This window comes from Perca flavescens, chromosome 21 (assembly GCF_004354835.1).
Source record: "Perca flavescens isolate YP-PL-M2 chromosome 21, PFLA_1.0, whole genome shotgun sequence".
NCBI classification, from domain to species: domain Eukaryota; kingdom Metazoa; phylum Chordata; class Actinopteri; order Perciformes; family Percidae; genus Perca; species Perca flavescens.
Genome location: NC_041351.1, coordinates 23,872,469 through 23,894,311, shown reverse-complemented (window position 1 = coordinate 23,894,311; position 21,843 = coordinate 23,872,469). Strand labels below are relative to the sequence as shown.

Here is a 21,843-nt window from a genome sequence, read left to right as displayed (position 1 = left end):
TATGTCTAAGAAAAGCTGAGCCCAGCACCCTGAAACCAAAGTTGAGGTAACTCTCGAGATAGAGCCTTACTTTCTTTTTTGATACAGAGCAGTTATCAGGACTTTTATGTTTCTCCGTCATGTTTCATTCATAAAATAGTGGTGCCAAGGATGATAGCAGCTAACAGCTAGCAGCTAATAGATAGCAGCTAGCAGCTGACCTGATGACAGCATGGGTCCCAGGTTAAGAGGTCCCAGAGGTTTGGCCTACTACGTAGCATGCCTAAAATTTTAAGTGAGAACAAAAATATATAGTTTTTATACAGACTTTTGTATACATTATATATTTTAGTGTATTATCATAATTTGTTTAACTTTTTTTTTTTTACCTCAAACCAGATAAAGACTTGCGCACCCCCTGTGATCTTTGCCGCCCCCCTAAGGGGTGCCCGGACCCCAGGTTGTGAACCACTGACTTAAGTGACCATGCAGGAGAAATTACTGTATACATTATTGTTTTATTTAAAATAAAATAACTATAGAAAAAAAAATGTATAGAGTAAAGTTACAATATTTGAAGTACTTGTAACGGGCAGGTTAAGTCGACTTTTGTCACGCCACACAATAGACCAATGCAGTGAGTTCCCAGATCAGTGCCCCGGAAATAAAAAATGGTGGTAAACATGAGTTGCATCTCATAGCCCTTAAATTGCCTCCTTGTGCCCTCCACTTTAGGGTGACCAGACGTCCCCGGCTGGAGCTGTCCCTGGTTTTCACTGTGACTGACAAGACCTGAAACTGGAATGAAAGAAAGAAAACATTGACCAAACGTATAGTCGCACACCCTTTACACGCAGGCTCAAGACAGCCAGAGCAAGCGCTGCTCAGACCTCAACTTCGGTAACGTTAGAAAGATATTCACAGATTTGAACTTCCGGGATAAATCACTCTACAGCAAAATGTTATTAAATCATAAATTATGCATCTTTCCTACCGTAGTAAGGTTAACATCGAGCTACAAACAAATTTTCATCAAAACGAGCCGTCCTCCAACCTGGAGAAATAACATTGGTCTCTACGAGCAGCCGGCGATGAGACGGCAGTAAGACGAGTGCTTAGGGACCGTCTACAAACTAGGCTATAACACCGCAAAGAGATACAGCAATATTTATTAATTTAATGATTAAATAAAATAGTGTCTCCAAACTTACCTCAATTATAACTTGTCTCCTGCTAGTTGTACTAGGCTACAGCACATACTTTAAAAAAATAAGCATATTCCTAATTTTGAGGAATAATTTTTGCCAAAAACATTTAATATTTTAATAATTAAATGGAGTTGTGTCTCTAAACTTACCTCACATATAATTAGTCTTCTGCTGGTTATACTACAGCACTTACTTTCCAAAAACAAGCATATGCCTAATTTTGGGGTATATTGTTTGCCAAACAAAATGTAATATATGTCATAATTACAAAGAGGCATGTCTCCAAAACCACTCCACACATAGAAACCCCCCTGCTGGTTGTAGTACAGCACTTACCTTTCAAAAATAGGCATATGCATAATGTTGGGGAATATTTTTTGCCATAAAAAAATAAGTAATATATGTCACAATTACAAAGAGGCATGTCTCCAAAACCACTCCACACATAGAACCCCCCCCTGCTCGTTGTCTGAATTTATTTTCAAAGTGCACCAGATTGATTCATTTAAATTTTAAAATATACAACATTTTCTTACAGGGGAGCATGCCCATGGACTAGAGCTGGGCAATATATCGATATTATATCGATATCGTGATATGAGGCTAGATATCGTCTTAGATTTTGGATATCGTAATATGGTAAAATGACACAACGTTGTCTTTTCCTGGTTTTAAAGGCTGCATTACAGTAAAGTTATGTCATTTTCTGAACTTACCAGACTGTTGTAACTGTTCTATTATTTGCCTTTACCCACTTAGTCATTATATCCACATTACTGACTGGCAAAATGAATTAAAGATCTTTGCAACGTTTGAAAGTTTTAAAAAAAATTAAAAATGTATATGTACCATCAAACAGCAGAAATGTTTGATTAACCGCAACTGCATTGTCCTAAGGCTCGAGTTTGCCAGTTGTTGGCACAAACGAGAGAGCTGATAATGGCCTCCAGAGTAGAATGATTAGAGGTAAGCACATTCGTGACAGAATCTTTACAGAGCTACTTATGGACACTTACTTAATTTATGTTGTACTACAGATACGTCTCCCAATGATATCTCCATGAAGAAGGCCTTTAAACTTCTCCAGTCAACTGAGTCCATGTTGATGCAAGATGCTAAAGAAGGTGAGCAGGTTCTGTGAAACCCTATTGGACAAATGCTGCAAGTGTGTGTAGAGCTGAGGTTCATATTTAGAATGCAGCAGTAGGAAATGCTACTCCAAGACAGGAATAAAAGGATACAGTTCACATTTTTTATTTTGTATCAAAGATTCATATGAAGTGTAAAGACATAATTCAGCCAGTTCAGTGTTTACTCTTTAACATACATAGTATATAACAGTACATAAGTTCAGTATCAATAGCCTCCATAAGGGAGTCCTGTTTTTGAGGTTAGTGTAACAGGAAACCACAGCTCAGTCTTTCAGTGCTTTAGATTATACTGTTGAACAGGTTCAAACTGAAAAACAAGACCAACTTTAGGGGTAAATGGTACCTATGAGCTTTTAATTGTGTACAGTCCACAATATGAATTAGGTCCATGTTGAGTGCTTCATAATGCCATTTCTTTTCTGTGCCCATGGTGGTCAGTCATTGATAACATCAGTATGGTAACAACTGCTGTTATTTTATGCTGCAACAGTTAATCAGTGTGCAGAGTTCACCTGTGAACTGATTCTTGTCTTCAGTTATTTTTTCGAGCCACCTGCAGCATTTCCTCTACAGTCAGAAGTTTTTCTCTGGGTTTCCCAGTGGCTTCACCCCTTCTCATCTCCACAATGTCAATCTTCTCCCAGTCGGAAAAAGTCACTGGTTTCACTCCTACAGGCAATACAAATCACATTTAGCTAATGGCATTTTTTTTTTCAACAACAGATTTGCATTTCAAGATACAGTTTTTAATAAAAAAATACAAAAAATACTTTTGTCTTATTTGCTCAAACAGTGACTACTACTTAACCTACACCTGAAAATACTCCATTAATCAGATAATTGTGAAAAAAACTAGGCAAGGCTGATCAAATATGAATCAAGATTTTGTTACTGCATTGCCTAATTATTACCTTGCATGTTTTAAGAAACATTTTAGTGTACTGTTTAGCTGTAACATGAGAAGGTTTGCTCCAGCCAGTCAGTAGGCAGGGCTCGGTTTTGGCTCGACCGTTTTTACGAAGCAGCCGAGTCACAAACCTTTCCATTTCATAGCTTAACAGCACACTAAACAATGTTTCTGATGATTTTTAGATCAGCGCTGCCTAGTAGTTTACAGTTTGACCGCAGTCATTGACATGGGGGAGCACTAGGGGGAGGCAGAGGAACGTGATTTGTTTTCACAGATTATCATGTGCTAAGGATTGTAGTGACAGTTTCAGCAAATATGACTAAAAGTTATTTTTTTTTTATAAAAGTGACCTACTTGGACTGGTATAGTAGATAGGACCATAGTTGTGTGAACTTTTGATCATGTCAAACCAGTTAGTGTCATTTTTAGATGTGAAGCACCTCATGAGTGGATTCTTCTACACTCTGCAGCTGTTATGTAGCTTCTTTTTATTCATCATTTGCAGAAAAATACTTGCCTCTCATGCTGTGAATGGCTCACTACCATAAACCTACGCTCTGCTACTGACTGATTGCTTGGCCTCTGGTATTGCTGCGAGAACTGCTCATCCAAACAACTCCACACACGACACTGCACTTTCTTTGGGTCCTGAGCAATACACCCGCCATGACATAGTTGTGTTCAATATCAATGCTAGAGTATACACGTTGTTTGCTAACAGCGAGCTATTTGGGACCCAAAGATTTCAGGATACAAAAGCGTTCATTCTGAAAGTTACACAATGTAAAAATGTCCGGTCTCTCTTTCTTTGTCTGTTCTTGAATGAACTGTAGCGAGCAACGGAGAGTAAGCTTTCCCAGCATGCCATTCCACGGTGTAACACTTCATAGTGGTCCCCTCTCACAATACACCACACAGTGTGTACATAACGCACTACTAAATATGTCCTGTAGATCTCAAGAGCTCGCACACGACACTGCACTTCCATGCATACACCTGCTAAGTGTGAAGTCGATAGGATGAGCAGCTGTTGAGGAAATTGAAGGACAATAATACATACAGACAGAAACTCCTTTCATTTCAGATAGATGTAAAGTGTCACTTAAATAATGTTATGGAAATCTAAACAGACTGTGATCATATAAACTTCCAGGTCAGAAAACAGGCCTCAACAGAAAACAGTGAAACAACCAAAGGGACAGTAGAGTACCTCTCTTTCCCAGCAGAGCACAGATGCTTTGTGAACCGGTCCTGGCAGTAGATACGTCCAACGTTCCCGAGTCCATGTCCTCCACCATGGATCGTGCAGTGTCAAAACTATTATTCATAGTGGTCGCTATCACCCCAGTGGGGCCTGTTTTTAGCCAGCCACTACAATATAGCCCTAGAAAGAAAGATGAATTAATTCCATTTTTTCTTAGCAAGGATTTAGCTTGCTAAGGGCTCTTGTTCTTTATGGTATTTACTGAGTACCTGCAGCTTGTTCAATACGGCCCATATTGTTTGGTACGATGGCTTTGCGGGAGTCAAACGGCACTGATGGATCGATGGGGATGCTCTTGTAGCCGATACTGCTAATCACCAGGCCACAGGTCACGTCCTCCACTTCTCCAGTGAGCACTGCCCGGGCTCCCTCGCCTGAGCCCTGGTCATACAAAGGGAACCAATTTTAACCAGGCCAATGAACAAAGCAGCTGACCACGAGGGACTTCTTGATTGTTAAAACAAAAATCCTGTTAACCTCCAGCTTGTTGACCCCAAGTCGGATGCCAGCTGTCCTGTTGGTGTCAGGGTCGGCCAGGATTTCAATGGGGCTCCGGAAGAATCGAAGGCCCCAGAAGCGGGAGGCCTTGTTTCGCTTCTCCTTCTCTCCTGGGACCTCCACGGCTGTCTTCAACATGAGCTCTGTCAGCCGCTTTCTGGGCCTCGGCAAATCTGACACAGCACAGATACTTAAAATGAACTTCTGTCAGCTTTGGTTTTTCTTACATTTAAAGAAGTTACATTCAGAATGACTGTCTGTGTATTTGTGTCTGATCTCTTCATGGCCAGAATGGACAGGAGGAACAATCACAGTGACCAATAACTAAGTAGAAATATACACACGGGTATGTAAGTATTGTTTAAAGGCAAACTTAAAATAAAAACAGAACATTTTAGGTCATCTGTTTTTGCTTGTATTAGACTAAAATGCTCCCAAGTCTTCTTGACTAAGACCAATTTATTATCGACTAAAATAAATAGACCACAGACAAAAATGTTGCTCTTTTTAAACAAGACAAGACTCAAATGTTTTGTGTTGAGTTTTTGTTGATAAAAATCTGAATTAAGTTGACACAGACTTCTCATCTCAGCACTATGACTAAATCTGAAGTAATTGGAAAAATTAACTCTAGTATGTGTATGTGTGTGTGTGTGAGTGTGTGTGATCACGTGGCCTCTGCCTTGTTGTACATAAACATGGAAAAAACGTGTAGGTGTGTCTGAGAAAATGTGTGCGTACATGCAGATGTGGTCACATACCAAATACCGGTCATCAAAAACACAGAACCTATACATCCACACTAAAGAAATGCACGTTTAATTATTTTGTAAAAATGTTTAAACCCAATGGTCTTCATCAATACCTGTAAGTGCATGCTTTTTGATGTGCTACTTTAACCACGCACCAGTAACTGCTGCAGCACTGGGAATATTATTACTTGCAGGTTTAGCAGCACTGGAAACCAGACAGACACAAACCACCAGTTTCTTTTAGCACCCTTCACTTACCGCTCATTGTGTTTAACAGAGATAAGATCAAGGTTGTTATAATTAGCCATGAACAGAGGCAAGGAGACGGTTATCACTGAGTGTGAACATGCTCAGCAGCATCAATCAGTTCAATGTCATTTCTCTAGCAAGGACGAAGACTGACAAAAAGCTCATCAGGACCAAGACACTTTATGATGTTGCATAATTCAGCAGTTTCTTACACCAGCAGAAAACCTTAGGAACTAGAAAACATCTTTATTTACTGGTTCACAGTTTCCATTCGCCTCACTGTATATGGGCTGCGTGTCTCAATGTTGCAACTGTTAACCACAGCGTACATTTCTTCCTTCCTATTGACATTTTCAACTGTCTCTGCATTAATCAAAAGTCTTATTCCTTTTAAACTCATACTTTCAACACAGACAGTATCTTACTGTACTGTACTGCTAGTTTTACTCTTTTCTGTTGTATTGCATATAATAAACACGCTACTGTATGTAGCCTATTGTGTTGCCTTAAAATGTGAAATATCCCCATTCTTAGGCTCTGAAACAACAAATATAACATATCCAGTGCAAGTCTCCACACTAGTTCAAGAATAGAGCAGACTGATGAGACAGTAAAAAAGAACATGCCATCCTTCAAAAAGAGGTACAGTATTAAGATAATATTTAATTTCTTACCTTTAAGAGCTTCTGTGACACCCTCAAAATCAGCTGCCACCATGTCAGGTCTGGTGTTGGGCAGGTTCACCATTTCTCTAAGCTCCTGTAGACAAGGAGAGCACAGCAGGGATGGCTGGGCTGGACTAGAAAACCATTTAAAGCTGGAAGAACATGTGTCTCTTAGTAAACGTGTTTGGGGAGTTTAAAGGGTAATTCTAGTTTACCACAACTTGATCTTATTTTCATAGTGTTGGCTAAACACCTCCCACCAACCTCCCATTGTAACTCCTTGCCATTGAGCGTCTATAAAAACTAGAGGACTACACGTCAAAATAATCAGCTGAAAGTAATTTTAGTATTTAGATGAAAAGAAATGAAAAAAGCTGAAATAATAAAATAATAGGCTAGTAGCATTCAAATATTGGTAAGAATTCCTCTGCAAACTGTGAACAGCTACAGCAAGTACTAGGGGTGGGAATCACCAGAGGCCTCACAGTACGATATCATCACAATGCTTATGTCACGATACGATATTATTGCCATTTTAAAAATATTGCAATATTCTGCGATATATTGCAATTTATTACCTTTTTTCCAACATCAAATATTTCCCAATTTCAAATTATGTCCCCAAAAGGAAAGGCAAGGCAGCTCTATTTGTAAAGCACATTTCAGCAACAGGGCAATCCAAAGTGCTTTACATAAAAGATTAAAGAGCAGTCGAACACAATAAAACATATTAAAACAGATAAAATACGAGATTTTAGCACGCTAGTGTGAGACAATGTATGAGCCGTTGCTCTATACACGTAATCCATCCGCAAGTCTCGACATTCCCAGAACGGCCGGTCCCACTGAAATTACTTTTTAATTCTCATTATATGCTTACATAGATCCAATTTTCTAAATTTTTTCTTCAGTAAACCATTCAAAATATAAAATATAAAAGGTCTTCGGCCTTGATTTAAAAGAACAGAGTTGTGGCGGGCCTGCAGTTTTCTGGGAGTTTGTTCCAGATATGTTGAGCATAAAAACTGATTGTGCTTCCCCCTGTTTAGTTCTGACTCTGGGGACAGAAAGCAGACGTGTCCCAGATGACCTGAGAGGTCTGGGTGGTTCATAATGTAGCAGCAGATCAGAAATGTATTTTGGCCCCAAACCGTTTAGTGCTTTATAAACCAACAGAAGTATCAGAATTGACCTTAAATTGTCCTATTGGTGGGTTTTGTTGCACGCTTGAAACGCTATGAAAATTTGAGAAGGTGTGTCAGAGTTGAGCACGCACAGAGTGCAGAGGTTGAGAGCGAGAGAGAGCGGAGCGCAGCAGCGTCTGACTGCGTACAGAGAAAGAGTTTTTGAGAGGACAACTGAGTAAACTGCGTGAAGAGTTATTTTTGTACATTAATATGCATAATAGCAAACATGCAAATACATGTATTGAGCACAGAATAGGTTTTTGTATGCTTAAACGAAATTATGTTTTGCGAGCGTTAATTTCCTTTCAAAATGTAATGTTCTGTGCTTGCAAAATATAGTTTTCTGTGCTCAGAACATACAATTACTCACTCAGGAATGAGGCACATACATAACGCCATAGCATAGCATAGATTTAGAAATGTAGCTCGAGGGGAGGACCTCAGCTGAAGAGCCACATATTCAAAAGAAGCAAAATGTCCATAAGATATTGGCGTACATTGGAATGAGTCATTAAACAAAATGGCGACTCCCCGAGCGAAGTTATTATGGTTTAACCAGGTTTCAGTTAAAAACATAAAATCAGACTGTGCTTCATAATTAAATCATTGTTTTTAAAAAAGATTTCCCTGCCAAAGACCTGAGGTTTAGTAAGGTTAGTGTTAGTTGTTAAAAGAATGATCCAGGAATGGATGCAAGATTTGCTACATTTGCAGTTGAGTGCCCCTTCTTAATTAGTAGATTCACCATTCTTTTTCTATTACCTATCACAACATAAATTAAGGAATAATTTAATACACAGGGCCTGGGCTTGTCCTGGAAAGAGTCAAGTGTGCCACTAGGTGTGCAGCCTGGACCCGGCACATATCAGTTAAAGGAACACGCCGACTTATTGGGACTTAAGCTTATTCACTGTATCCCCCAGAGTTAGATAAGTCCATACATACCCTTCTCATCTCCGTGCGTGTCGTAACTCTGTCTGACCCGCCTAGCTTTGAACAGATCCTGGAGGTAACCGGCTCCATCTAGCCTACTACTCCCAATAAGTGACAAAATAACGCCAACATTTTCCTATTTACATGTTGTGATTTGCATAGTCACAGCGTGTACAAATAACAAGGGCACATGAGACACAGTCGTCTTCTAACCGTATACATACTGGGAACTATATCATCAGAAGGCGAAGCACTGCTACTTCTGCTACTTGGGCCTCTGAGCAAACTCCAGGCGAACTCTCTGCTCCTCACCACGGGGCTTCTCAGGTGCTGCGAGCAAATTATAAAATCACTCCACCCAAGCAGCAGAAGTAGCAGTATTTCAACTTTCTTAGAATAGTTCCCAGTATGTATACCTTTAGAAGATGGCTGTGTCTCATGTGACCTTGTTATTTGTACCACCTTAACTAACACATTTTCTGCGGGAAACCCTGTGTACTTTACTTTGTTATTTATATTTCTGGAAACTTTTACTCCACTAAATTTCCTAAATGAAATGCATACTTTTACTCCACTACATTTCCCCTAAGCATCTTTGTTACTTGCAAGAAATGTTTTTGCTGTTTTTTTGATGTTCAAGAAGGATGTGGAAACCCTGAATACTATGCTTTACTATGAGGCAGAACAGCCAAAACACACCAATTACCACGGTTTTCCCCAATCATCCTGTCTCATTCTATGAGAGAGAGAGAGAGAGAGAGAGAGAGAGAGAGAGAGAGAGAGAGAGAGAGAGAGAAGGATCTTTCACACGTCCGTTGTGAAACACCAGGTGCACAATCAGGCATGTATCTACGCCACACGACACTTACGTGGGCGGTGTGTTCCCAGTATTAGGGAAATCTTACAGGACAACATTCATAGGTCACAGGTCAGGAGACAAGAATATTCCGCCAGTCTCAACCAAACCTCTTCATGTATAGCTGTTTGTCTATCTACAGATTCAGAGAGTCTATGTAGGCAGCTACATGATAAGGGAATGTTTTGTGTCAGGGCTGTCTCCTTTTGGATGTCGCTGGGCCAGCCACACGATTTAGTATCTGGGTTAACGGAGCCCGCGATATCTTTGTTCAAGGATCAGCTAAGTTAACATCTCCAGCATGACTTCAAATACACCTTCAGGAAGACAGGAACTTCAGAGTACTAAATACAAGATTGCTTCCAACACAGACCTTGATTGTGCAAGCGACCTGCATGGGTCCTCTCCTGCCAACAACCAGCACCCTGCGGACCTGGCTCTCTGCCAGAGCTTCCAGGGCCGGCTGGGTGATGTCTGTCTTCTGTGAAGAAAGAAAAAAAAAAAAAAAAAAAAAAAAAGAGAGATATTTTGCAAATCTGTCTCCTCATCAACAACATTTACATTTCTGAGGGGTTGTAAAGTTGATGATTATTTTGCTTCATACTTGGTGTTATTTCTGATGCTGTATGTCCACAATTATGCAATATGTAAGTTTTGGTATTTGGCGTTGGTCATTTTCCTTAAATTTACTGTTGAGGAGGTAAAGGTTCTGCAAATGGCACCTTATTCCTTGTCTGTACAAGCATGGAGCAAAAAACAAAACACTGCATACGGCCGTTAAGATTGTGTTAATTGGAGGTGTATTTAGTGGTCTAAGGTGCAAGGCAGACATGTTGTCATGGATCTTTATTATTCACCCATGGACACCTGTCAGTATACCTAACTTCTTCTAACTGTCTTTGAGGGTTTTGGGTCTTGAGAATTGAACATACAGTATGTTTATATAAAATACAGCAGATTATTACTTTAGGGAGACACGTTTGAGGCCCGCAATATAATCTTTTTTATTATTATTATTTATTAAAATTTATTTTATTCTTATTTTCTTCTTTGGTCCCTCAGGATATTATCAATTTATTTTTATTATCATTAACTTCTGTATTTTGTATACATATTATCACACATATGTAACACATTGCCATTCATGCTTCCTTTTTATATTGGTTAATCATCCTTTGTAGCGTGTAACACATTTTTACTTCCTCATCTAAAAGATCCCACATGTTTACTCCTTTTGCTGATACACATCTTTGTTTTACATTTGTGAACATGCACATTCCCCACAGTTCATACTTGCCCTCTCTAATCTGAAACTGCTTCTGGATCTATTTTTGACTTCATTCATTATTTGCATTGTTTTGGCTTCTACCAAATCTCTTAATTTAAGTGTATGTGAGTTTATAAATAATCTGTTTGTTGGTTCAAGGTATTTTGCTCTGTGAATGAGTCTTATTGCTCTCTTTTGTAATATAAAAATAGGGTTAGTGATTGTTTTGTACGTGTTTCCCCATATATCCACACAATATGTAATGTATGGCAATATTAAGGAACTGTACGACATATGTAGTGAATTTGAATTGAGCACATCTTTCGTTTAATGTAATATCGCTATGGACATAGCGATAGCGACAGATACTTTAGTTTTCACTTGTTGTAAGAACATGCTGTGTACTACTATATTCTTATCTTAAATAACCAAGGCTGTGTGGTTATCTCACCTTTAAAATGTCAATGGGAGACAACAGGACTCTTGCGACATCCAAAGCCACATTACCTTGTCCCAGAATGACAGCTGTTTCACAACTCAGGTCTGGACTCAGCTGAATGGAAAAGATAACAGAGCGAGACAGAGATTTGCTGATAAAGGAGTAGAACCAAAAGTAAAGAAAAATATGACTGATCTGATAATCTTTCACATGCTGATGCTTTTATATGTGGCATTATCCACTTGAGAAACATTCACTTAACTTACACAGTCTAAAGGCATACCTCTCGACAGCTGGGCAGCCCGTTGTACCAGCCCACAAAGTCTTTGGCAGAGTACACACCGGCCAGGTCTTCTCCTGGCACTCCCATACTCCTGTTTCCCTCTGCCCCGTAACTCTACCATAAAACATACAGAAAGCAATGCATATGGATGCTAAGGCTTACTTAAAGTGACTATATGTAACTTTCAGTTTGTGTTGATTCTAGCGGCCGCTTTGGACAAACGCGGTAGTGTTTTTACAACACCTGCTGTCGTAAAGGTCTTCTCTTTACAGTGCTGTATTGGCACTGTAGATTACTGAGTTAGCATTACTGTGAGGTCATATAGTCGCAATGAATATTTGGCTCAGACAGAAAATCATTAATGTACAATAAGAGAATACGTTAAAGGTGCATTGTTGCATTTCAAGTGTTGCATACGGTATCTTAGCCTACTCTGGATGTCACGTGAGCTAAACCGGGTATCACTGTCCCGAGTGTCACGAGCCAAAGCAATAAGAGTTTGTTGTATCAACCAATGTAATAACTTATATTTATATAGCGCATTTCATGAAACCCAATGATGCTTTACACAAGTACAGGGGGACAAGGGAAAAGAAAATAGTAAGCCAATAAAAAACGGGCGCTAAATGGAAGGCGGACGTAATTTAATGTAGGCTACAGACGTATAATCACACAGAGCATTGCAAAGTTATTTTAATTAACCGTACTTAACTGTAATTGTCTCCTCCGTAATCTGTTGATAGCCCAACTGAGATTGATTTGGATTCTTGCCCGTCGTCTGTCACTTGTCCTTTTAGTTTTTAATTTCCTTTTTTTCCTGTGATGGCCTTGCCCCAGTATCAACCATAACTATAACTGATATCTTATCAGTTTAAAATACAATCAGGCATATAAAGAAATCTCCTGCTACCTTTTACCTGGCTGGATATGCTAACACAGGCTTTTCCGGTGTTACAAAGAAATCGGTGACCCATCAGAATGTGTTACTGTAGCGCCGTTTACCTGCCGCAAATCATTCTGTGACTTCACAGGAAAAATCGGACCCGGGAAAAGGCCTTACTAAAAACTACATAAAAATAGGGTTTTATCACTGTTAGTCTTGTTTGCTGTTACATATGTTTTTATGATCATTATATACATAATTACATAGTTTCAGAAACATGAAAAAAAGTGACATATAGTAACTTTAAGCCATATGTGTTCATGTTCTTACCAGTACGACTGCATGGTAGGCTTGCTGCAGCTCTTTGACGCTCACATCCTTCCCCACATTCACGTTACCATAGAAGCTACAGCGCGGATGTTTGGCCGTCTGTGTGAATGTGTTGATGACATTCTGAGAAGGAAGGTTCAGAACTATTTTTAGTCAAAAAGGTAAGATAACAGGATTTGTATTTGTACAGTTAAGTCAGTTTAATGAAGAATACACGTTTGTGCACCTTATTATAACACAAAGGAATTTTTGCCGCCCCCCCAAAGAGCTTTTGGCCAGCACCAAAGGAAAATCCATGCCAAAATGATAAGAATTAAGGAGGAAAAATAGCAATTCAAATCCTCTTCAACTGTGTTTAATAGCAATTTACCAAACAACAGTTGAAAAGCAGAGCATACTGTAAAGTTGAATAGGAGCGCTTATCTCAGTCTCAGACACTCCCGGTGACTTAAAGAATGTTATTTAAATGTTAATATAATTTTTTTAAGCAGTTTTGTTGATTGGGGTTTCACTTACTGAAGCATTATTGACATTTTTGTTCATCAAATTGTCAGAAATAACAGCCAAATGCATATAGATTTCTGTCAAATAAGGTAACACAGACTCATTGTCTTTACTGTACGCAAACATCATCGATCATGCTTACTGTCGTGCCGTCGCACCCCCAAAGGCCCATTCTAAGGCAGAAAAAAACCCTGATGTACTGTAAATGTGCAACTACTGACTGCACCAATTGGGAGCCATTAAAAATAGGCCAAATTAGTTATTAGCAGTTCCTGTTTACAACGTACCCATGGACGTACAGTACAGTCAACTATCACAGTACAGACAACTAAAGACAATGTAAAATCCTGATTATTACCAGGCAAGTTCTGTAGGCATAATGATTTGTGGGTGTGTGTGTGTGTGTGTGTGTATTAAAGCATTTGAACTGATGGTGATGGTGCAGTGAGTGGACAGACTATATTGAAAGCACAGATTTTCCTTCTTAATTTTGCAAAAAATATAAAATAACTTAAAAGTAATAACATAAAATAAAAGTTCAGCTGTTGTAACGGATTTAGACTTATAGTGGCTTAAATATCAGTTTGCGTTTTTGTCTGACTTTGAATTAAATTATATAATTAAACAAGGACGTACTGTAAGTGTAATGATTGTTGCTTTCATTTCACCGCTCTCCTGTCATAGTGATACTTTGCAGGAACACATAAGCACCGCTTTCCGAGGAAAATGTGGGAAATCTGGTTTCTTTAATCCACTGCCCTGATTTCGTAAACCAAGTTCCTCGTATGAGTGACTTTTAGGAATGCCACATGACACAGTTGTAAACTACTATTATGTGGAATTACCTCTTTAAGTGAAGGTACGTTTCAAACTAGAGGATACATTGTATATTGAAGCAAAGGTTCCCTATAATTGTGAGAAGAAAAAAACAGCAATACATACTTGAAAAACAAAATGTCTTCTTTTTTTTAGTAGAATTTCTTTTTGATTTTTTTCTTTTTTCTAGTTTGGAATTGGCAGCGGCATTCCAAAGTTGCTGCTTGATTGCACCCTGTCGGTGCATTCCTTATATCATGTCCTTTTAGGAGAAAACATAGTACAAAGTACTTTAATTTCTTGTATGGCAAATGTCAAATGCCAAGTGTGAACTTAAGTACTTTAGTTGTATTACATAGTATGTTTCTGGGACACTTTAATGCAAACAGTTGGATATTTTGGGAAACATGCTTAGATGAGAAGACCGATACGACGCTAATGTCTAACTATGAAGCTACATCTAGCCTTTTGGCAAGAAAGCTATTATACTATTGCTTTTGCAAAGAAAAACTCACGCACACTGTTTTAATTGCAAACAATATTAAGTTTCTAAGAGTTGCAAAGAAAAACTCCCACACAGTGCTTTTAACTATGGCTCCAGACTGGGAGGCAAATCCTTTCTTCCTGCGTGTGAACACCAAGCTTGTTTTGTATTTCATTTTCACTTTAACACCTGCAGGATACTGTCAGAGCAGACAGTTTCTGGGCTGAATTACCATTCACACTGACATTATAACTAATTGTATCACACATCACTTTGTGAGGTCTCACAATAATTTTACTTGGCATACATCCATCTATCTACTTTATCTACATTACCACGTGGTTTGGTATTTTCCATTATACGTGCCAGGGACTTTTTCTGCCAGGCTGACGCGTGTTAGAAAGAAACTGCCTTCAAACGGTGAGACTTATCTTCATCATCACACACTACTGCAAGGACTGACATAAACCGGTTGGACTGAGTTTCTTTTTTTATTTATTTAAATAAGCCAACTATAGTAATAAACACACAAAGAACTGAGAGGAGAAATCATCACAGCACAGATCAGAGAGGACAAACTAATCACGTCAGCATTATGAAGGCACTCTCACTTTCTATTAAGTTGAACCTGCACCACAGTGGGCAATCCTCAAAATGCTGACAGCCCTGTCCGTACTGTAAATAACCAAATAGTGTCTGTTCTTTAAACACATCTATTTAGGATCAAGGACCTTGACTTCAGGATGATCAGGGGCCACCCCGAACCTGACCAGACCGAAGGGGACCGGCAGCCGCTCATAAAGGTCCACCTCAACATCTTGACGGGCCTGAGAGGACAAAAGGAGAGAGGCACAACATGTAAAACAGAATCCTTTTGATTACAGTTGTTGGATATTTGCAATGATTAGAAATAAGTCTCCTTTTAAGAACATGACCCTATAGGCTGAGTTACAGGACTTAAAGAAATACGCCACAGTTTGTTGAAATGGCGTTATTCACCGTCTCCTCTATATTTATATAGGTGGGCAAACACATTTTTGTCTCAGTGCATGCATTGTATTAGTCGCCGTTAGCTTAGCATAGTGAATGGAATCCTTTGTTGCCGGTTGGCATGTTGTGAGTAAAAGTGAGCCAAAACAAAAAACAAACAACCTAATTACTTCTTGTGGCCTGCGTATTCACAAAAGTACAAATAGCAATGCAGATTAAGACTAGATGATTTCCTAGGCAGATATTGATTTGGGACTATATTGGGTGGAAGCACAGCCGAAGCACTGCTACTTGGTCGCAGAGAAATCATGCAGCACCTGAAAACCCCCAACTTCCGTCAACATACCGGTGTGAATATTAGCTGGCTATTTTTCCTACAGTAGACAGTGAATGGCGATGAACATGGCGGATTTAACAATGTAGCTATGTCTGAACTTTGGCCTATTTTAGCATATACAAATTTGCTCACTGAGAACCACAATCCCAAACTGGCAGTTTGAGTTTCTGTGTTTTGTTTACCTAAAGTAAACTTCTTTGACTTTTATGCACATCATGTCAAAATTATTCTTTAAAAAAATCCCAATATATCGCCTTACGCACAGTATCGAAATATATTGCAATATATTGAATCGTGACCCATGTATCGTGGTATTGCCAGATTCTTGCCAATACACAGCCCTAGTGTACAAAGTAACATATTATATCTTAACTTTTTATTTTTAGCCATGGTAGAAGTGTGGCTCTATGGATGGCAATGTCCACTTTGGTTCAGACTGAAATATCTAAACGTTTAGCTCAAAACAACATAATGTTTAAGTACAGCCGGTTAATCTAGCTATCGAATAAACCTCTTTGAAGAGACAAAACAAGATTAAAAAGAGACAAAATCATTAAAGACAAATTAGGTCCAGACACCTCCATGTTAGCTTGTGATGTCAGAGGTGAGAGCCATGTGCAGGCAATCCTGGGCCAGACTCTGACTGTCGTACATTTTGTTAATGTCAAGTCTGAAGAGGTCTTAAGAAAGATCTGGGAAAGGGATTGTAATTCAAGTTTAGGAGACTAAAACCATGGTAGTACATTTCCGGTGCTCAGGTTAAGATGCAGCAGGCACCTTCACAAAGTACGGAATCTATACAAAGGTAGCCTACTGTTATACACCAGTTGAACTTGAAAAATGGAACCTGTGAATGATAATTATTATTGAAAGTATTCCTTCAATTTTCTTATTTTTATTTGACTTAGCCATTTCATGTGCCCAGATGTCTTCTGTTTCCTGTTCTTTACGGATTTAAAAATGTGCCTTGTGGTATATTATGTTCTCTACGCATTGGAAAACTTAATAAAAACTTGAATTACCACAATGACAAAAAACATCAAAGAGCCACACAGCTGCATTTAAATAACACCAGCTAATGCTACACAATAAAATGTTTTAAGAAATAAAGCTCTGTCTTTCTTTCTTTCCAATAACATATATGTACAAAACCTAGGCACTATCTAGGACAACTTGTCACAGAGAGATCAATGTGTACTGTGTACTAGCCTGATGACTCAAAAATACCAGTTTGGTCTACACAAAGCAGTCTGCAACTTATTTCCTGTCCTACTATTACAAGGCCTGTGCAGTTAGAAGTATGAGACATTTGTTTTAAAAACTTAAGCCAACAAGGGTCAATCAGTCAGGGTTTGTTTTCTAAGGAAGTGCACACCTTATTCTCGGTTTCATTTTGAGCTGGTTAGTTGTTCAAGGTGGACCTGTGGGCTAAAATTATGTAACTACAAGCAGAGAATAATTTTAAACATAATACATATAGCAGGAACTTTATTTTCTTTTGGTCAAGCTGAAATGTCTTAAACTTATTTGCCTTAAATGTGCTCTGTTTTGCCACTGTTAAAGACTAGACGTGTTTTCTATCCTTATCAACAAACATCATAATTAATAATAATGGTGGATAACCTTGCCCCGCTGAAAACACAGCAGCTGGCATATGTGCTGGTCCACCAGCATGGTCTAAGACATTATTCCTACAGTATGTGTTGTACTACTGCAGAATAATGTAAAGGTATAAAAAAAGGTTGATAATTGTGAAGCAGATGTGGTTATGTTAACTTAGGCTAGGATCACACAGGCTGATACATTGGTAGCTACTATTGGGCGTATTAGGCCATTGTAGGCAATGTTTCAAATCAGTGAACAGGACTGCTTTATGGCAACGTTGTATGTTCATAAAATGTTTGCAATAAAATATTAAAGTACCTTAGTTTGTCAGGTGTCAGAATTTTCCAAATACTTAACTATATCACGATATAAAATTATACTTTGATAGAAGGTGTAATCTATACTGTCCAATTCTAATTAGGGGTGGGAAAAATAATCGATTCTTAGATGCATCGCGAGTCTCTCTAGAACGATTCGATGCTCGATTCTGATAAGTTAATAATCGCTAAAAAAAAAAAAAAAAAAAAAGTGTTCATTTTTATTTAAAAGTTACTGTCTCCAGACAATTACAAATCAGAAAAATGCTTGACTGAAAGAGGATGGGATAAGGGACAACAACTTAGAGTTTAGGCAAGAGTGCAGAAAAAAAAGAAACACAAAAATGGCCAAAAGGAAAAAAAATGAAAACTGAAAAAGGTGACAATAATAATGATAAAACACAACATTTTCCCAGTGCTAAAATGATACTTTTAAAACAGTGCCTGAACCGAAAGATAAAAAATATATATATATATATATATATATATATGGTCTGGGGCTGTTTTGCTGGATCCAGGGTCGGTGATTTGTACAGAGTGAAAGGCACCCTGAACCAAAACGGCTACCACAGCATTCTGCAGAGCCATGCAGTACCCTCTGGTATGCGCCTAGTTTGGTCAGGGATTCATCCTACAGCAAGATAATGACCCAAAACAAGTCTCTAAGCTATGCCAGAACTACCTTAGGAAAAAAGAACAAGATGGTAAGCTTAAAAACATGGAGTGGCCAGCACAGTCACCAGACTTAAACCTCATTGAGCTGGTTTGGGATGAACTGGACAGAAAAGTGAAAGCAAAGCAACCTACAAGTGTCACACATGTATGGGAACTTCTGCAACAGAGTTGGGAAGAACTTTCTGAAGAATATTTGATTTCCATTGTAGAAAGAATGCCACGAGTGTGTTCAGCCGTTATATCTGCCAAAGGGGGCTACTTTGATGAGTCAAAAATTTAGAATACATTTTGGTTTATAAATTGATTCCATGATTTATTTTTTAACTTAAATTGTTCATTTGTTCTATTCTTTTACTTCATAGTACAATAAGACACTGCATGAATTTCAATAAAAACCTGGAAAAATTGGGGTGTTCTAAAACTTTTGACCAGTAGTATGTGTATATATATATATATATATATATATATATAAAAATATAAAAGAGCACCTTGTTCAATTGTATTTGTCTGTTCAAAAATATAAAAGAAATAAAAAGTTGATCTAAAAAAAAAAAAAAAAAAGAGCCCAAAACGACAGTCGGCGACATTAAAGAATGGCTTGTTTATTGCTAAGGCCACAGGGTCAAAATTAAAAGATTTGTTAAAAATGTCATAACAATAACTTATAACAATAACTTATTTCAGCAGTAAATTCCTTTTAAACGACAAAAACAATCACTGGATGGGAAAAGGGTATTTTACAATAACTTTGAATGCAGCACGCGGCTGGCGAGGAAAATTTCAAGTGAACGCAACATCTGTGTTGTTTTTCAGACAACGGCAGCAGCAGACTGTTGGAATATGTCTACAGTGAAATACAGACACTTTCATACCGTTTAGCTTTTAACCGTGCTTACTCCAGCTGCTAGCTAACAGTAGGCTAACGTTACCTGCTGGAGCATCAGAGAGAAGCGCAGGCATTTAAGTGGCAACTAAACAAGTCACCGAAATCCGCGTTGCTATTCGGTCCGGTAGATAATGGTCGTTAAGGCACCGGTGCTAATCCAACCCCCCCCACCCCAAAATAAAAACTCTTCGGATCTACACGATTCACGTGGATGACATTTTCCCATTCAAACATTTCATTAAAACTTGTGTGTGACAAATGTATGTCATCTAACCTTTGTCTAGCTGCTTTGTCTAGGAAGTGATTAGCAAACTGAGTAGCAAACTCAGATTTATATGTATATTTTTAAAAATCACGTATGGAAATGTACATAAAAAATAGTTGCATCGAGAAGCATCGATAACGGGTTTAGAATCGAATCGTTGGCCTCTGAATTGGAATCGAATCGTGAGGAGCCAGGAGATTCTCACCCCTAATCCTAATGCCTACAGATATTCTCCAACATAACCAAAACCGGGAAATACCTTGATCAAACTCTGTGCCGTGTAGAATGCTGCTGGACCGCTTCCAACAATACACACCTTTGGGCTGCAAGTGGAAAAAGAAGCCTTTCCACGGCCATTCATACCTGCGGAATCAGCAGAGGGTGAATGAGAGATCCTCTTTAAAACTGCAGCAGACAAACAAAACATTTAAGTGGGGTGAGGGAAGAAGCTGTGGGATGAGGGGTCACATATACTGATACTGTAATAGCGATGGATGCAAAGGGAATTCTTCTCCTCTGTTTTGTCCCCTGGTTTGTTCTTTGGTCGCTTAACATAAGTCTTCATATTTGCTACTGTGCCTCACCATAATGTATTCAGAATCTGCCAAATAATTGCACTTGTATGTTCTTGGTTGCTGCTTTATTGAGGTTATTGTATGAATAAGAAAATAAGAAAAACAATGATGTTTGTATGAACAACTGTGCAGTCTGTACCCCATGATGATCTGCAATAAACATATTTAAAAAAAAAAAAAAAAAATAACAGCAGTAAAGACTAAACTAACACGTCCTACTTAGGCATTGCAACATTCCCCCAGCAGTTCACAGCTACTGTCCTCTAAGTTACCGTACTGATTCATTGAAAACTGAGAGTAACTTTAAGGAATATAGTTGTGCAATATTACATTTTACTGATATAAGTGCTGCTAGAATTGTCAAGCGAAGTCAAGTCAAGTATGCAGCTTTGTCGGAAGGCAACTTAGACAAATAATAATTGACTAACTTTTGTACTGGGTTTGGCACGTGTGGCTCCATATAGAAAAACTAACACTGGAAGTACTAGACATATTAAGCGTTAAATACCGCGGGGTTAACACACAACTTAACGTTATGGTTTCAGAGTGCCTCACCATCATGAAATCGGCTTATCCATGCAGGCCTACTTCTTCCTTTAGTCCACACCTTCAACCCGGAAAATATCATTTTATGGCCGCTCATCTTCTTCCCTGGCTACAAACAAACGTTCTGGCTTCAAAAAAGAAATAGTTAAACCCACTCTGTTGTTTTCCTGGTATTTAGTAACAAGCTCCACATTGCTGCCTCTGCTCCGAGCTTTGGACAGTCAGCAGGACTGAGAGCAAAGGCCAAGGTGAAAAACGTTCATCTTTCCTGGGCTGCGTGTTCGCAAATAGCTTAACGTTAATGATGCTGACAGTTAATTACATGAACGCGTTTCGAACCGCGTTTCTTTATTTGTGCCAATATTAACTTTATCATAGTTGCAGTGGTATCATCAACAGACTGCTTTCAAGGCTGCACCATGTGTTACACCCGAGAGAGTCCGTGTAACACCGACAATTCAGTACTAAGGTTCCACATACTGTAAACAGTTGGCCAACTCGCATTGAACGCCACACGTCTATTTTCTCACGCAAAGAATAACTATCTAATTGATAACTGATAACTTGGGCTGCCCTAATGTTAATAATTAAAAGTTGGCATAGCTGAAACTTGAGTGGAAATATTATTACAGCAACAAACAACATGATCCAAAATGAAAATAAAATAAATTCTAAAGTAGCATACAATAAAACAACACAACTTTGTGTTGTTTTATTTAACATGTCTATGCTTCATGTTTTTTTTTTTTTTTTTTGGTAGTACATTTCAGGTGCTCAGTTTAAGATGCAGCAGGCACATTTACAAACTACTGAATTTATACACAGGTAGCCTAAACACCTGTGCCTGTGAATGATAATTATTAATTATTAATGCTTCTACTTGCTACTCTAGCGGCCTCCCAGAAAAACTTCCCCACGCTGACTGCAGCAGACGTGGAAGACCCCACAGTGCTCCCCCCCATCACAATATCCAACAGCCGAGTGTCAAA

The 21,843-nt window shown here is 38.6% G+C and overlaps 1 protein-coding gene across 3 annotated transcripts; it reads right to left on the bottom strand.

Annotated features, from left to right (window-relative positions):
- Nucleotides 1–2,481: 2,481 nt before the first annotated feature.
- fdxr (ferredoxin reductase) lies at nucleotides 2,482–21,326 on the bottom strand. 3 transcript variants are annotated; one of them, XM_028568325.1, is made up of 12 exons: nucleotides 20,864–21,326; nucleotides 19,993–20,096; nucleotides 15,390–15,485; nucleotides 12,855–12,977; nucleotides 11,642–11,755; nucleotides 11,371–11,472; nucleotides 10,026–10,133; nucleotides 6,686–6,770; nucleotides 4,990–5,183; nucleotides 4,722–4,893; nucleotides 4,459–4,632; nucleotides 2,482–3,007 (listed from the first exon to the last, which is right to left on the bottom strand). In XM_028568325.1, exons 1-12 carry the CDS (start codon nucleotides 20,949–20,951, stop codon nucleotides 2,871–2,873), a joined length of 1,497 nt encoding a protein of 498 aa, XP_028424126.1. In that variant the 5' UTR covers nucleotides 20,952–21,326; the 3' UTR covers nucleotides 2,482–2,870. The 3 variants fall into 3 exon arrangements, with proteins under 3 accessions (XP_028424126.1, XP_028424127.1, XP_028424129.1); XM_028568326.1 differs by having other exon boundaries at nucleotides 10,026–10,130; XM_028568328.1 differs by having other exon boundaries at nucleotides 21,010–21,326.
- Nucleotides 21,327–21,843: the final 517 nt, after the last annotated feature.

What these genes read in the sequence shown, in the direction of transcription:
- fdxr (XM_028568325.1), bottom strand. Translation starts at nt 20,951, where the DNA reads ATGAGCGGCCATAAAATGATATTTTCCGGGTTGAAGGTGTGGACTAAA. An exon ending in CGGCACAGAGTTTGATCAAG is followed by an intron (nt 15,486 to 19,992) that starts GTATTTCCCGGT and finishes TTGTCCTCTCAG; the next exon opens with GCCCGTCAAGATGTTGAGGT. An exon ending in CTCCCATTGACATTTTAAAG is followed by an intron (nt 10,134 to 11,370) that starts GTGAGATAACCA and finishes CTTTCTTCACAG; the next exon opens with AAGACAGACATCACCCAGCC.